This window comes from Myotis yumanensis, unplaced genomic scaffold (assembly GCF_028538775.1).
Source record: "Myotis yumanensis isolate MYYU_CA2020_CCGP unplaced genomic scaffold, mMyoYum1.0.hap1 SCAF_3, whole genome shotgun sequence".
Classification (NCBI taxonomy): domain Eukaryota; kingdom Metazoa; phylum Chordata; class Mammalia; order Chiroptera; family Vespertilionidae; genus Myotis; species Myotis yumanensis.
Window position 1 is genome coordinate 24,208,222 of NW_027223754.1, and position 18,263 is coordinate 24,226,484.

At 39.8% G+C, this 18,263-nt stretch overlaps 1 protein-coding gene across 1 annotated transcript in view; it reads left to right on the forward strand.

Annotated features, from left to right (window-relative positions):
- Positions 1-18,263, forward strand: part of LOC139004889 (A disintegrin and metallopeptidase domain 3-like) — a 117,434-nt gene that overhangs the window by 89,246 nt on the left and 9,925 nt on the right. The window contains exons 17-18 of the mRNA XM_070407391.1: positions 9,182-9,268; positions 11,641-11,758. Of these exons, the coding sequence (XP_070263492.1) occupies positions 9,182-9,268; positions 11,641-11,758 (205 nt within the window). The remainder of the gene's footprint in view (positions 1-9,181; positions 9,269-11,640; positions 11,759-18,263) is intronic.

The window sequence follows — 18,263 nt, forward strand, 5'->3', positions numbered from 1 at the left end:
AATATTACTACTAAAATTAGTTGACTGAAGAAAAAAGTGCATAATTATCTTACATTGTTTTTTGTTAATCCTCACCCCAGGATATTTTTCCTTTGATTTTTTTTCCATTGATTTTTTAGAGATAGTGGAAGCAGGGGGAGAGACAGAGAGAGAGAAACATGGAGGTGAGAGAGGCACATCCATTGGTTGCCTCCCCACTTGCCCAGACCAGGGCCAAGGGTTGAGCCTGCAACCAAGGTAAATGCTCTTGATCAGAATTGAACTCAGGATGCTTCAACTGCAGGGCCAAAGCGCTATCCACTAACCCAAACTGCCTAGAGCGTTACCTTGTATTTTGATTAAAATGATTTCTATTGAGAAACAGTATTTTAAGAAAGGAAAAATAAGCAGAAAAAGGCAATGAGTAAACATTTTAGAATGACAGAAGACATTTTTACATAAAAATAGTAATCACAAAGGAACATACTGGTACTGAATACATTGTCCACTAAAGAATTTCTAGTCTAAGAAAAAAAATCTTATAAGAGTTTATTTGAGGCAAACTGACAACAGTTTCTGGGAAGCAAAACCTAAAAGGATGGCTAAAATGCTCTGGGGAATAGTAGTTTTATTGCTGATTTATGCATCAGAATCAAAGAGAGACCATAGGAGTGGTTACCTGGAATTCATTGGTAGCCTGGAGACAGCAAAGCTGGAAAATATCTGAGATTGGATGAAAAGTAATACAAATAGACACACACTTGCTTTACCCTGGTGGGTATAGGATGTTTGATAATGAACAGTTAGAGCGCATAGAGATGGTATGCGGGAGCAAGATAGCATTGAGTTGTTCTCTGGTCTCTAGCTCTGGTGCAATAGTTGTGCCATGAGGGTTCTGGAAAAGATTATGCTGACATTCCAAAGGTATGTTATTTTAGATGCAAAAGGACAATCTACAGGCTCAGTTAAGATAGACTGACCTTTGTCAAGGAAGATACTAGCCTAGGACCTGAATGCATACCAAGACTCCCTTTTAGTTAGACATTTTAAGTTTCAGACCTTCTTATGTGGTTACTTTATGTCTCTGAGTTTATAAGACCGACCATGTATGCCTTCCTTAAGCTTGTCAAGTTTAGTATGTGGCCCCCGTTTTGTCCACAACATTATAAAGTAATATGTATTCCCTTCAAAGTTAATTTAAAACCAAGTGAACAAATGCTTACTATAAATAAGTCAGAGTAAATATATTAACTAATTTAATCATTCTTTAACTAGAAAAAGGCAATAAAATGGTACACACACACACACACACACACACACATGCTCGCATGCATCATATAACACCAAAAACATTAATTAACACTAAGTTGACATTGATGTTAGAAATACTCTTCAAAGAATCTAAAGTGGTCATCATTAACATGTTTCAATGAGCACTTGCAAACATGCTGGAAACTAATGAAATGATAGAAAGTTCCAGCAAGGATGTAAGAAGATATAAAGAAGAATCGCTTAGAAACCTTAGAATTGAAATATACAACAATCAATGTAGAGAGGGGCAAAAATAGGTTTACAGGTTATGGAAAATAATACAATGATGCTATGTAATAAAAGCCTAATATGCTAAGTGTCCAGTTGTCACATCGGGCTTTCAACCAGTCAAAGCATAATATGCTAATGATATGCCAAGACTGCTCAACTGCTTGCTATGATGTGCACTGACCACCAGGGGGCAGACAGTCTACTGGTCGACCAGTCAGTATGACGTGCACTGACCATCAGGGGGAAGATGCTCCAACTAATAGGTGAGCTTGCTACTGGAGTCCAGCTGATTGGGACTGAGCGAGATGGGCTGGACACGCCTAGATCCCTCCCGTGGTCCTTCCCCGGCTGGCCAACCTCCTGCATCCCTCCCTGGCCTCCCAGTATTCACCAGTGGGGTCCCTTGGCCTGGCCTGCAACCTCTGACTATCTGGGACCTCTCAGGGGATGTCAGAGAGCCAGTTTTTATGCCATCCTACAGGCCAGGCCAAGGAACCCCACAGGTGCACGAATATGTGCACTGGGCCTCTAGTTAAGAAATAATAATACAAAAATGAACTCTGTGTTTCCTGTCCTCGCAACTGTAAACATACTTGTGTCCCACCCTGTATATAAAAACTCAATGATGGTCTCAGCAGCAGAATAGTGGGGACAACAGAAAAAATCAGTGAAACTGAAAAATACCCAAATTGAAAAACAGAGTGAAAATAGGATGAAAAAATTAATAGAGCCTCAAGGACATGGGGAGTTATAGGAAAATATATAATACCCAAGACTTTGGCATCCTAAAAAGTAGGAGAAATAACTTAAGGTTGGAAAAGTATTTGAGGAAATAATGCCTGGAACATTTACAATTTTGGCAAAAGGCATAAACCCAGAGATGAAATAAGTTGAAAGAGCATCATATAGGATCAGTCCAGTAAAATTCATGGTGGGATACAGCATAATAAAATTTTGGAAAGTTAAAGACAAAGAAAGAGAAACTAAAAAGTAGTGAGAGTGAAATTATATCTTATGTACAGGAAACACAGCTACAATAATGGAAATAAAACAATATAGGAACTAGACATACAAATGCTACAGAAGATTGCCATTAACTAGTCTTTTACCATCTTATCTAATTGACTCTCACGCTGTCGCAAATATTTCAGCAACCACAGCAATATGGGGGAAATATGCTAATTGACTGCTCTGCCTTCAAAGATGGCAGCACCCACAGCCAATAAGGAGGGAATATGCTAATTGACTGCCACATCCTCAAAGATGGTGGCACACACAGCCACAAGATGGTCGGCAGGGGAGGGTAGTTTGGGCGATCAGGCCAGCAGGGGAGGGTAGTTAAGAGTGACCGGGCCAGCAGGGTAGGGCAGTTGGAGGGGAAAAGGCTGGCAGGGGAGGGCAGTTAGGGGCGACCAGGCTGGCAGTGAAGGGCATTTAGGGGTGACCGGGCTGGCAGGGGATGGCAGTTGGGGACCACCAGGCCAGCAGGGGAGGGCAGTTGGGGGCAATCGGGCCTGCAAGGGAGCAGGTAGGTGTCGATCAGGCTGGCAAGGGAGTGATTAGGGGGTGATCAGGCTGGCAGGCAGAGGCAGTTAGGGACAATAAGGCAGGCAGGCAGGCAGGCAAGTTGTTGAAAGCCAGCAGTTCTGGATTGTGAGAGGGATGTCCAACTGCCAGTTTAAACAGACAATATCCCCATGGAAGGAAAAGAAGAAAAGAAGAAAGAAAAGAAAAAGGAAGTGAAAGAAAGGGAGGAAGGAAGGAAAAAAGGAAGGAAGGAAGGAAGGAAGGAAGGAAAGAAGGAAGGAAGGAAGGAAGGAAAGAAGGAAGGAATGGAGGGAGGAAAGAAGGGAGGGAAGAAGGAAGGAAGGAAGGAAGGAAGGAAGGAAGGAAGGAAGGAAGGAAGGAAGGGAGGGAAGAAGAAAGGAAGGAAGACTTTGACTTTACCTTCTTCCTTCAGCAGGAGCTGTAAACTGGCAGTTGGACATCCCCCGAAGGGTCACAGGTTGAAAAGGGTGCAGGCTGGGCTGAGGACAACCGCCCCCGCCCCCACCAGTGCACAAATTTGGTGCACTGGGTCTTCAGTCCTATATAATAAAAGACTAATATGCAAATCGACCAAACAGCAGAATGACTGGTTGCTATGATGCACACTGACCACCAGGAGGCAGATGCTCAATGCAGGAGCTGCCCCCTGGTTGTCAATATGCTCCCGTAGGGGGAGCAACACTCAGCCAGAAGTGGCTCATAACTGGCAAGCGCAGCAGTGGTGGTGAGAGCCTCTCCCACCTCTGAGGCAACGCTAAGGATATCTGACTGACAGCTTAGGCCTGCTGCCCATGGAGTCATATGTTTTTCCATATGACTCTGGGGTTGCAGCTCCTCTAGAGCACTGTGAGAATGATCATCTAGGTTCTCTCCTTTGCTACTGCATTGGATGTGGTTGCCTTCTTCTTATCCATCAATGGACTTCATTTTATTTCAAAATCCCTGTATGTTCTTAAAGCCATCAGACATCCCCCAAGGGCTCCTGGACTGGGAGAGGGTGAAGGCTGGGCTAAGGGACCTCCCACCCCAAGTGCACGTGTTCTGTGTATCAGGCCTCTAGTCTTACATAATAATGGAATTCAACTAATGTTCTGTGGGAATTTCACCAAGAATTTGAAAGTCCTCTGGTTTGTTCCAACAGCACTATATGGCTTTACAGATTTTTCATTTCTCTAGCAGTGGTTCTCTGCCTGGGAAAGTCTGATCATTAGCCCATGCCCAATAGGACAGTATCCCCATGGAAGAAAAAGAAGAAAAGAAGAGAGAAAAGAAAAAGGAAAGGAAGTGAAAGAAAGGGAGGGAGGAAGGGAGGGAGGGAGGGAGGGAGGGAGGGAGGGAGGGAGGAAGACTTTGACTTTACCTGCTTTGTTCAGCAGGAGCTTTAAGCTGCCATGAGTTTTTACTTCTATACCGTTTTGATTATAGAAAACAAATTGGCAGCTTTGTCTGTGTGACTGGGTTTGTCTCATGACAGCCTTTATTTTGAAATCTGGCTTTTAGTCCATGCAACTTACAATAGTTTAATTGGATAAAGCCTATTCCATGGCAGATTACTTGAAAAGCCTGAGTTCTGTAGTCACCATTAACTCATTTGCTTTAGAAAAAAAATAACCTTCTAAATTTTGTCCCTTGGGATAAAAAGGATTGTGCTGACTGCATTCTGTCATTGAGAGGAATAGGTGTGTAGTGAGGATTGAGAGCTAACTAGTTCTGTGGTTTTGTGGACAGACTTCCATTAATAATAGACATTTTAGCCACTCTTCCCAATCCCACCCTTTCAGCTCTCTCCCTGTTTTTCCATATGACTCTGGGGTTGCAGCTCCTCTAGAGCACTGTGAGGATGGTCAGCTAGGTTCTCTCCTATGCTATTGTATTGGAGGTGGTTGCCTTCTCCTTCTTATCCATCAATAACCTTCATTTTATTTCAAAATCCCTGTATGTTCTTAAATCTCTCATCTTCTAATTGCCTCTTTCTGATTCTCCTTAACTCTTATTTATGGGGAAAAGAGGGCTGTTGTGTGTCAAATCCTGCAATCATTCTGAAGGTATTTAATTAAAATTTTAAGCTATTTTTATTTATTATTCTGAATTATTCAGTTGATTTTAGAGAGGGTGGGGATTTAAGGTGTCTTTACCTCACTCTCAAATATTGTGATCCTTTGTGAAAATTATCAGTCATTTTATACATTAAATGATGTTTCTGTGTATCTTGATTGATCAGTCGATACAAAAAGAGATTTTATTTCTTATTTATCGACATGAAGAAATGTATCTCTCCCTTTATACAAGATAATAATTTTAAATAAATCATTCTTAAATTTAACACTGTAATTCTAAGTGAAAAATATACTGCATGGACTTAGACATTATTCCAGAATGTAAGTTTGCTTAATATGGGTTGTGATTCAGAGTGTCTTTGAATTTTTTATTGATGAGATATAGGAGTATGGTTATCAAAATGATCGTAACCACATGGGTATTCTAGAGGAGATAAGAACATCTCAGCACATACATGCCTTTGAAATTTCAAAAAGATTATGTTTGTGGTATGTAAATGTTGCTAGTCAATTAATAAATAATATTAACTGTTTTTCTTATCCATATGAATACACAAGACTATAAGAAAATATGCTTACATAAACAGGCATTTCCCCTAGGAAATATGGTTTTAGTTATAGTAGAGATTTTTTTTAACTGTGCTATGACTATTTCTGGGATATTCTTTGTGTTTCTTTTTTAGAGAAGCAAGTCTGATATGCCAGTTTATATTCAAAACATCATCGCAGCCACTGACCAGAGTTTTCTTTTATGGTGTCTTTTGCTTTTTTTTTTTCCTTACAAAAGAGCCAACTTACAAAATGATCTGTTAAGCCTGGGTCTTAACATTTTCTCATTTATTTCCCCCTAAAAACAACCCAGGGAAGTATAACTAGTTTATTATTGCCTCAGTGATAATGTTTAAGGAGCACAGAATGAAAATACTAGTTTGTGGACAGGTAACGCTGGTTTGTCCAACATTTTATTATTCCTGCTGGCTTCATTAAAGCAATTTATGTTAATGAACAAGCTGATACTTTTTTCCCCCTTTAATGCCAATGGTATTAGGCGATAATTTATGTTTTAGACTATTCATCATATATTGGATATTCTATCTGATAACTTGATAAAAGCAAGGAGATAATTTGAGAAGTTGCCCCATATGTATTCAAATTAAATTAAATTAAATTTGGATAGAAAAATATTAACATAAAGTCTGCATGAAAATCAGGTCAAATCAATAAATAAAGTAAAACTTGTATTTAATGATCATTTACTATGTGTCATACATTGCTTTTGTTTATTTATGTGTATCAAATTATTTCATCTTCATAACCTTTACGTATATTTTTTATTCACTTGGGTATAATTACTATTTCAAATTGCAAGATGGGTAAACTGAGGTATGAAGAGATAAATAACTTGCTTAAGGTCACATTGCTAATGTGAAAGATAAGGGATATTATTACTAAAGTTGGAAAAAATGTAAAAATTATAAGAATGCTGGTATTTAGCACTGATCACTAGAATCAGTGAGTAACATACTTATTGCATTGAATATTGGCCTAGCCAATAACTCATTGAGTGGCCTTAAAATTGTAAAATTAATTCTTGTCAAATATGATAAGGATGAAAATATTGCCTTCACAGGGTCAATATGAATATCCTATCTAATAAAGATGGAATATGGTAATTGACCCTCATGCTGTTGCAATAGATGGCTGCGCCCACAGCTAATGAGGGAATATGCTAATTGACTGCCCCACCCTCAAAGATGGCAGTGCCCACAGCCAATAAGGAGGGAATATACTAATTGACTGCCCTGCCCTCAACGATGGTGGTGTCCAAAGCCAATAAAGAGGTAATATGCTAATTGACTGCCCTGCCCTCAAGGATGGTGCCACCCAAAGCCAATAAGGAGGGACTATGCTATTTGACTGCCAACCTTCAAAGGTGGTGGCACACACAGCCACAAGATGGTGGCGCCCAGTCCCCTCGGCCCTGCTGCTCCATGCGCCTGCCTCCAGAGTCCCCCCGTCCCTTCAGCTTTTCAGGGCTGGCCCGAGGTCCAGGCAAGCCTCAGATGGCAGCTGCCCAGCCCCCCAAGGCCACCCAAGGCTCTGGTAACCAGGGCCTGCTGAGGCTTGCGCTGCCATCAGTGGCAGCAGCAGAGGTGTGATGGAGCGATGCGTTCCCCTGATCCCTGGGTAGCCTCCCAGCCCTGAGGGCTCCTGGACTATGAGAATGGGCAGGCTGGGCTGAGGGACCCCCCTCCAGTGCATGAATTTTCATGCACCAGGCCTCTAGTATTTTATAAAAGTGCATAGAAAGTGCTAAGACAGATCCTACCACATTACAAGTGATCAGTACAAGTTGACTATTTTTGTGCTTATGCCAATTAGTATCAATAAACTAACAGCACTGCTCCCTCAAGGGAAAATAGTATCTAATTCTCAATATTTCATATTCTATCAAATACTAAGTTACTTTATTGAATCATTAGATGTCATAAAATCCAGGTTCACATGGTGTTTTTATAAAAAGTTTTTATTGTTGACATTATTGCAGGAGTCTCCTTCCTCCTATCTTTTATCCACCTCCAACCCTAATCCCTCAACCTTCCTCTTCCTGGATTTTAATTTTTTTTTTTTTTCATGTACCAATCCAATTTTCCCAGCAGCATTTATTGAAGAGACTGTCTTTACTCCATTGTATGCTCTTGCCTCCTTGGTCAAATATTAATCAACCATAAAGTTGTGGGTTGATTTCCTGGATCTCTGTTGTGTTGCATTGGTCGATATGTCTGTTCTTATGCCAATACCCGGCTATTTTGATTACAATGGCCTTGTGGCATTGTTTGATAGCTGTATTGGGATCCCTTCAAGTTTATATTTCATTTTCAAGATTCCTGTGGCTTTTTGGTGTCTTTTTTGGTTCCAGATAGAATTTTAAAATATTTTTTTCTAGTTCTGTAATATATGTCATTGGTATTTTAATAAGAATGGCATTGAACTTATAGATTGGTTTGGGCAGTATGGGCATTTTAATGATGTTAATTCTTCCAATCTAAGAATATGTAATATTCTTCCACTTGTTTGTATCTTCCTTAATTTCATTCTTCAATGTCATATAGTTCCCTGAGTAGAGACCTTTTACCTCCTTCCTAGGTAAAATTCATTCCTAGGTTACCTTGTTATTTTTTGATGCAATAATAAATGTGGTTGTTTTCTTAGTTTCTCTTTTTGGCAGTTTATCATTGGGGTATAAAAATGCCAAGGATCTCGGTGTGTTGATTTTGTATTCTGCAGCTTTACCAATTTCATTTATTAGATCTAGTAGCTTTTTGGTGGAGTCTTTAGAGTTTCCTATATATTACAATGTCATGTCTTCTGCATACACCGACAGTTTTACTACCTTTTTTCCAATTTGGATGCCTTTATTTTTTCTTTTTGGCTGATCACTATGACTGGGACATCCAGTACTATGTTGAGCAAATTGGATCCAGAAATACATTAAAAAAAATCATATACCTGATGTAGTGTGATTTATTCTAGGGGTGCAAGGTTGATACAATATATATAAGAAACATCACATAAACAAAATGAAAAATAAAAATCACATCATATTAATAGATGCAGCTATTTTATCTTAAATAGTACACATTTAAGATAAAAACTCTCAAGAGTGGGGATAGAGGGATCATATCTCAACGTATTAAAGACCATGTATGAAAAAGATACAACAGACATCATGGGCTAAAACTAAAAGCATTTCCCTTAAACCATGAACAAGACAATGATGTCCACTTTCACCACTTTTATTTAACAAATTCATATGTTTTATAAAACTTTGGTGGGCCTATGCAGGCTTACAGTTGTGTGTATGCAAAACAAAGTAGACTACAGGAGTGTGTAAATAATGTAAATAATCATAACTTGCATGTATTTTTCCATTGTAAACCTACTTTTGCCTTCTTCTGTACATATACATTTTGTGCATTGTTTTGTACCAAGAACAATTGCTCATCTCTGCATTTTCTGATTTTCATGGTTGATGCTTGTTTTTAAAATTTTAGTTTTGTCTTGATGGACGTTGCTCTTTTGTTGATCAGTACAAAAACCTTGCATCCTGTAATGCTTCAAAACGGTGCAATGGACATGGCGTAAGTAATGGCTACTCTATTTTTATGTATAGTTATTTTTTAAATTCATGTTAATAACATTTTAAAGATAACAATGAGATTCACAATTATTTGATGTGGAAATTTCTTATAAAAATTGCAGTCAAATAAGGAAATCCATTTTTATTTTTTTAAAAATATATTTTATTGATTTTTTTACAGAGAGGAAGGGAGAGGGATAGAGAGTTAGAAACATCGATGAGAGAGAAACATGGATCAGCTGCCTCCTGCACACCCCCTGCTGGAGATGTGCCCGCAACCCAGGTATATGCCCTTGACCAGAATCGAACCTGGGACCTTTCAGTCCACAAACTGACGCTCTATCCACTGAGCCAAACCGGTTTCGGACATTTGACCATTTTTTATGATGCACACTGACCACCACAGGGCAGACACTCCAACAGGTAGGGTAGCTTGCTGCTTAGGTCCGGCAGATTAGGATTGAGTGAGGCTGGTCAAACACATCCTGGAGACCTCCTGTGGTCCCTCTCTGGCCTCTAAAATATTTCTTCTAATTAATTTCCTTTCAATGTGCATGAACCCATGCACCGGGCCTCTAGTAGTCTAATATTTTTTGAGTGAGAGCAGGATGTTTTGTGTATTCCAATCATTTATGCACTTTAATGGCTTCAATGTGTTGTTTGTATGTCTGTCCCACAATATATTTGAAGTCATTCACTATTAGACTTCGGTATATTGTTAATTTTAAGTTAACTAATAAACTAGATGCTGGGTGCATGAAATTTGTGCATAGGAGGGGGGTGTCCCTCAGCCCGGCCTGCACCTTCTCCCATCTGGGACCCCTTGGGGCATGTTTGACTGCCAGTTTAGGCCTGATTCCTCCCACATTTCCTCTCATAATTCGTGACTGCTGGCTCCTAACTGCTCACCTATCTGCCTGCCTGATTGCCCCTAACTTCTTCTACCAGCCAGCTGATTGCCCCATAACTGCCCCCCTGCCTAATTGCTTCCAACTGCCCTCCCCTGCCAGCCTGATCACCCCCAACTACCCTTTGCTGCTGGCTTGATCACCCCAAACTGTCCTCCCTGCTGGCCTGATCACCCTTAACTTCCCTTCCTTGCCCTCCCCTGCAGGCCTGGTTCCCCCGAAATGCCCTCCCTGCCAGCCATCTTGTGGTGACCATTTTGTGACAGCCATCTTGTGGCGGCCATCTTGTGAAGCCATTGTGCAAGGGCGTTGCGCAACACCACCTAGGCTTTTATTATATAGTACATTGGTTCACTGGACATTATTGTACATTCATTTTTGCATGTTTATCTGATTTCTTAAGTTGTTATCTATAATATCTGATGGGTCAAATGTATGCACATTAAACTTTTCAGTAATACATTGTCTTAAAGAAACAGTGTACCAGTTTTTGCTCCCACTTATCATGTATGAAAAGGTGCATTTCCTCTAATTCTGGCCAGTGCAGTTTCTCAGTTTTTCAGTCTCTTCTAACATGGTAAATCCATTGTTAATTTGCATTTATTTAATAATTAATAATACAGTTTTAACTATGTATGTATACTCATATTTACCATTTGCATTTCTATTTTCTCATCCATGGCGAAATTATCTATTATGTTATAGAAGTTTTGTAAACTTTGGAAGGTTTTCAAGCATGCCTTTGGTTTTAAATTTGTGACAAGTGTCTTCTGCCGTATGGATCCTTCATATTTTATCCTGTAATAATTCATAAAAAAGTGACATTTTTATAGGTCTTGATTCAAAACGTTCTTCCAAGTAACTTAAATGTCCTATTATTTACATTTAATTTCTGTTTCTTTCCTTCTTTATTTAATTTTAATTGAATATTTGCATGCACCTACTTCTAGATTCCTTCATCTACTTCTGACCCTTCTTTCAATTCATGTACCAGCTCACATTTATAGATATTTTCTAGAAAAATACTTTCTATATTTGTGTATGTTTAAGCAAGTTCTTCCGTGAGTTTGTCCATAATGTTTTTTGGTAAATGTTTGCCTTTCTCACAGCTATTTTTTATACGACACAATTCATAATAAATTTAAACTCCCACAATTTTATAACATCTAGCCTCATAATTTCTTTGTCTTTCTAGAATAAGCTATTTCAGTTGTATCAAAAATGTTACCTGTATTTTAAAATACAAGAGACAAATAATAGTAAATCTCTGTTTTATGAAAAGATAATGCATGGACATTTATTTTGTAGAATTTTATTTTAGAAATTATTTCCACATTAAAATAAACACTACCTCTAATATACTAAATTATAATACTTTAACAATGTGTATTGAAGAATAATGACAAATGTTGCGTTTAATTTTTTATTGTACATATAGTATTCTTATTCTTGGTTTTGGTTTTAGGTTTGCAATAATAACTTCAATTGCCATTGTGATAGTGGATATTCTCCTCCAAATTGTGAGCAAACACTGTCATCACCAGGAGGAAGTATCGATGATGGGTATTGGAATTTTGACAATGGTTAGTATCTCAATCAGTATGCTCCAACTGAACTTTCTGCACTTACAGTAATGTTCTACATCTCACTCTAGCTATTTTGGCTCAATGGATTGAGCGTCAACCTGCAGACTGAAGGGTCCTAGGTTAGATTCCGGTCAAGGACACATGTCCAGGGTTGGGGGCTTGATACCCAGTAGGGGGCATGAAGGAGGCAGCTGATCAATGATTGTCTTTCAGCATTGATGTTTCTATCTTTCTCTCCCTCTCCCTTCCTTTCTGAAATCAATAAAAATTACATCAAATAAAAGAGAAACATGCAAATTGACTGCACCTCCACTGTGCCCAAGCCACGCCCACCAGCCAATCAGAGTGCCTATATGCAAATTAACCCAACCAACTCCCGGCAGCCACGGAGCTGAACCAAGCAGGAGGCTTTGTTGCCCCAGTGATGGAGGAAGCCAAGCTTTCCGCCTGCCCTGGCCTGCTCTGGCCTCCTCTCAAGGCAACAAAGTTTCAATTATAGAAGATAAATAAATCCCAGATACCTGCTTCCAGCCAGCCTCCACTGGGAGCTTGGGTGGCTGGGGGCCATGGCCAGCTTGCAAACAGCCATCTGCTCTTCACCCAGGATGGCCACACCCTCATGGGGTGAGGGTCCCCACTGGGGGGCTTGGCCAACCTGCAAACAGCCATCAGCCTCTCACCCAGACTGGCCAGGCACCCCAGAAGGACCTTCCACCCTGAAGGGGCTTGGCCAGCCTGCAAACACCCATCAGCCCCTCACCCAGCCTGGCCAGGCACCCAAGTGGAAACCCCCACCCTGAAGGGGCTGTGGCCAGCCTGCAAACAGCCATCAGCCACTAACCCAGGCTGGCCAGGCGCCCCAGCAGGACCCCCTTCCCCGAAAGGGGTGTGGCCAGCCTGAAAACGGCCCTCAGCCCCTCACCCAGGCTGGCCAGGCACTCCAGCAGGAAGCTCTTCCTGATCCGGGGCACCCTTCAGGGCAAATCAGCTCACCCCCACCCATGCACCAGGCCTCTATCTTATATAATAAAAGGGTAATATGCAAATTGACCCTAACAGCAAAACAACTGGGAATGACTGGTCACTATGACATACACTGACCACCAGGGGGCAGATGCTCAATGCAGGAGCTGCCTCCTGGTCGTCAGTGTGCTCCCACAGGGGGAGCTCTGCTCAGTCACAAGCCAGGCTGATGGCTGCCAGTACAGCAGTGGTGGTGGGAGCCTCTCCCGCCTCCTCAGCATCACTAAGGATGTCCTACTACAGCTTAGGCCTGCTCCCCCTTGCAAGTGGACATCCCCTGAGGACTTCCGGGCTGCCAGAGGGATGTCTGACTGCCAGTTTAGGCCCAATCCCCCAGGGAGTGGGCCAAAGCCAGCAGGTGCTCATCCCCCAAGGGGTCCCAGACTGCGAGAGGGCACAAGCTGGGCTGAGGGATTCCCCCTCCCCCCCAAGTGCACAAATTTTTGTGCACTGGGCCTCTAGTATATTATAAAAAGAAAAAGAAATGTTCTACATCTCCATCATTGATATGGCTGTTGAGTCCCTGGCATGTGGATAGTACAACTAAGGAGCTAAAATTTCCATTTTATTTTACTTTATTGAATTTAAATTTAAATAGCCATTGTGGCTGCTCTATTATGTAGTGCAGCTAACTCTAAATCATACTTTTAATCAAAATGTTGTACACTCTTATAATTCAAATCTAGAAGTGAACATTTCAATAGGCTTCTCCCAAAATTAACCATGGTTACTCAAACATTTCTATTTATACAGTAGAGTTTTCTAGATTAGTATTATTAAATTATAGAATAGGTGATAGTTTTAGTATATAGTTTATATCTCAAAAATTAGCTATTGTAATGTGCTAGTTCAAAACTAAGTTGCATTTTTAAAGTTAACTATACTAGAGAAAGTTAAAAATAATAAAATCTTTCATAACCATCCCATACGAATAGTAGGTAGTACAAAACATTTTTCCATGTATTTGGTGAATGTTCACAAACAAATGTAGTGTATTTGATTTTTCTAAACTTCACGATCTATAAATCTCAGAAGAGTTCATTTCCATTAATATCTTTCCACCATTGGCACTTTTGTTGTTATATTTTTTTATATATTGTAGTATATCACTGACAATACATTATTATTGCCCTTAGGTAGCTGATAGGATAGTAGATATCAACAAGCAAAAGAATACACTTGGATATTTACTGAAGCCATATGCCAAAATTAACTACAAATAGATCCGAAATTAAATGTGAGAGCTAAAATGATAAAATCCTTAGAAGAAAACAGGGGAAATATTAAAAACATTGGGTTTTGCAATACTTTTATGGATATGGCACCAAAAATACAGAAAACAGAAGTAGAAAAATTTGAATACATAATAATTAAAAACTGTTTTCTAGCAAAGAGCATTATCAGCAAAGTGAAAAAATTGCCCATGCTGTTAGAAAATGCAAATTATGTATCTGAAGAAAACTTAATATCCATAATATGTAAAGAACTCATACAACTCAATAAGAAAATAGCCCAACTAACAAATGAGTAAAGGACTTGAAAAAACATTTCTCCAAAGAAGTTACCCACATGATCAATAAGTACATGAAAAGATGCTCAACACCACTCACGGTTAGGGAATTGTGGTCAAATGTACAAGATATTAATTAACAATTAGTAGGATGGCTGCTATCAAAAAATTTGAGAAAATATTAAGTGTTGATGAGAATTTGCAGAAATTGGAGCCCCTATGCACTGTTGGTGGAATGTAAAATGATGCAGCCTCTGTGGAAAATAGTATAGTGGTTCCTTAAAAGACTATACATAGAAGTACCATATTATTCTGCAATTCCATAGTGAGGTATACTGTATGGCACAATGCATAGAAAGCATGGTCTCAAACAGATATTTGTACAGTCATGTTCATAACAGTATTATTCACAATAGACAATTGGTAAAAATTCCAAAATGACCAATGACAGATAAATGGGGAAACAGAATGTAGTATGTTTATACAATGGAATATTAACTAGCTTATAAAGAATTAAAATTCTGGCACAGGTTACAACATGAATGAAATTTGAAGCCTTATGTTAATTTAACAAGCCAGTCACATTCTGGATATGGTACTGAATGATTCTGCATTTATGAGGCACTTAGAGTGATCAAATTCATAGAAAGAAAAATGGTAGTTTTCAGGGCCATGGGGAGGGAAAAATGACAAGTTAAAGGGTAAAAGAGTTTCAGTTTGAGAGAATAAAAAGACTGGAGTTTTATGTTGGTGATGGATTTACAACAACCACCCCCAGCTGCGCCTTCTCCCTGGTAGCCATGGTGATCCGGGAGCAGGAAAGCAAGCCTGGCCTGCGGGCAGCCCCCAGCTGGGCCTGCTCCCCAGTTGCCATGGAGACCTGGAAGTGGGAAATCCCAGCCTGTGGGCAGCCCCCAGCTGGGCTTGCTCCCCCATCACCATGGCGATCCTGGAGCAGGAAAGCCCGGCTTGCAAGCAGCACCCCCATCCTGGCCATAGCTCAAGGGAGAGTACAACATGCAGTGGAGGCCAGGATCCTGAGAGATCAACACAGAGGGGCTCCTGCTCCAAGCCTCCATGGTGTGGCTGGGGGCAGGCCCCCAGCAGACAAACACACACACACACACACACACACACAGTGCCTGCTCTGAGTCTCCAATGTGGCTGGGGGCAGACCCCCAGTGGGGACATACACACACACACACACACACATACACACACGGCAACTGCTTCGAGCCAACATGGCGCGGCTGGGGGCAGGCCCTAGCAGACAGACACAGACACACACACACACACACACACACACACACACACACACGGGACGCCTGTTCCAAACCTCTGCTGCCAGACTGTGGCCATCAGTAGGACATCCACTGAGGGCTCCCGGACTGTGAGAGGGGCAGGCTGGGCTGAGGGAACCCCACCCCCCAGCGCACGAATGTTGTGCACTGGGCCTCTAGTAATATAATATTTAGAAATAATGTTATGCAAAGAAGTATAAGTTATACACTGAAAGCATACATTTATATTATTAAAAGATCTAGATAAATGTAAAGACATCTAATGTCTATATATTGGAAGTCTTAGTATTGTTAATACAGAATTATTCCACAAATTGACATAAATATTCAACACAATCCGTAACAAACTCAAGTTGTCTTTTTGGCAGAAATTGACAAGCTGATACTAAAAGTCATGCAGAAATTCAAAACTAGGTTTTCAATTAAAATTTGAAAGTGAAAACATACTTCTTTTAATATATTTTTAATTTAATTCAGAGAGGAAAGGAGAGGGAGAGAGAGATAGAAACATCAATGATGAGAGAGAATCATTGATTGGCTGCTTCCTGTATGCCCCACACTACGGATTGAGCCCACAACCTGGGCATGTGCCCTGACTGAATCAATCCGTGACCTCCTGGTTCATAGGTCAATGCTCAACCACTGAGGCATGTCAGTCTGGCGAAAACATATTTCTTAATTTCAAAACTTACTACAAAGATAAAATAATCAGCAGTACAGTACTGTCATAAGAATAAGGATGACATATAGTTCAATGGAATAGAATACAAAGTCCAGAAATAAAGACTCATTAATTACACTCATTACTTTTTGACAAAATGTCAAGGCAATTAAATGGGGATAGAATGATCTTTTTAAAAATGGTGTTGGGAAAAGTAGACATCAAACATGCAAATAAAGTAGTTAGATTGCTATATTGCAACATCACAAAAATTAACTTAAAATGGATCAGATGTCTCATTGGAGGTGCTACATTTATAAAACACCTAGAGAATATACAATAACAATTTTGTGTCTGTGGCATAGACTATGCTATAGAAGACACCAAAGCACAAGCAAAGGAAGAAACAAGAGAATGATTGAACTTTATCAAAATTAATAACTTTTGCGCTGCAAATGATACAACCCAGAAAGTGAAAGACAAACTACAGAATTAGTGAAAATATTTGCAAATCTTGTATCTGATATGCAACTTGTGTATCCGGAATATATAAAGAACTCTTAAAGTCCATACTAGAAAAACAACCCAATTAAAAATAAGAAGAAATTTAAATAAACATATATCCATAGAAGATAAAAAAAATAGCTCATAATCCCATGAAAATGTGCTAAACATTTTAGGAAAATGTAAAATAAATCCATATGAAATACTGGTTCACACTCCTTTGGTTGATTATAATGTAAAATAACAGGCAACATGTTATTAGTGGGGTGTAGAGAAACTGGATCATCTTAGTGCTCTTTTTTCCAGCAGTGCTCAAGCGCTGGTATCTTATTTTCAATCTCAAGCCAGTAAGAGCTGCCTTTGATTAGCTTCAGATTAGACCTCCACTAAGGACACCTGGGAGGCTATCACAACACTTCCGGGTCCCTAATCTACAGAGCAACTGTGCTGCACCCTGCAGTTCTAGCCATTTCTCTGCTGTGAACTCTGTGTTTTGGCTCCTTAACTCAGTGAAGTGCTGCACTTTGCCTAGGACTCCAATTCTCTGCTGATGTCAGCAAATTCTCCATAAGTAGAGCAGAATTTTCATAAAATCAACATCATATTTTCCTTCCTTCCGGTATTATAGTTTTGCATTTCCTGTTGACTTGAAGAAATTATTTCCCTCATGTAGATTGTCTTGTTTTATATTTTTATTATAAGAGGACTAGTCCAGCACCATTTAATGAAAAGATTTCATCAGAGCTGAAGTGGAAGCCCTACCTTCCTTAGGGCATTGGGTGTCTCTCAATCCAATAAGTAGGTGCAATTTCTTTAATTAGCCTTTAGCACATGAGAAGAAAGATCCACTTTGAATATGATATTGTGAGTGAAGATGGACTAATGAAGAATTAACCTTTTTTTCTGATGGAGGAAGCAGGAAAAGGAGAGTTTTAAAAACTATTGAGTTCTCCCATAATGTAAGACTGTGGCATTTTTGCATGATTTCAATATTTTACATGTATTTTCCAATTTATTTCCTAATAACCTGGAAACATTCTGAATCACTTTATTGCTATTAAGTCACTTTTTATCAACATGTAGTTGGATTGTGTTTCTAAGTTATTGAACTTTTCTCTTTTGCTAGGGTGTGGCATAACCTTTATTTACATTTAATATTATCGCAGTTACATTTAATTATCACAGAAATTCAGTAGTAATACTGATTACTTAATTTTCTGTATTTTAGCTGTCTGGATTATTTTTTTGTTGTTGTTAAATTGAACTGCATTTCCAAGGATTTAAATTTTTTTCTGTAATGTATTATATCATCTAAAGCCATGGTCGGCAAACTGCGGCTCGCGAGCCACATGCGGCTCTTTGGCCCCTTGAGTGTGGCTGTTTCACAAAATACCGACTTCTGCACATGGGCCACGAAGTTTCAATCGCACTGTACATGCACGCCCGCAGGTGGTATTTTGTGGAAGAGCCACACTCAAGGGGCCAAAGAGCCGCGTGTGGCTC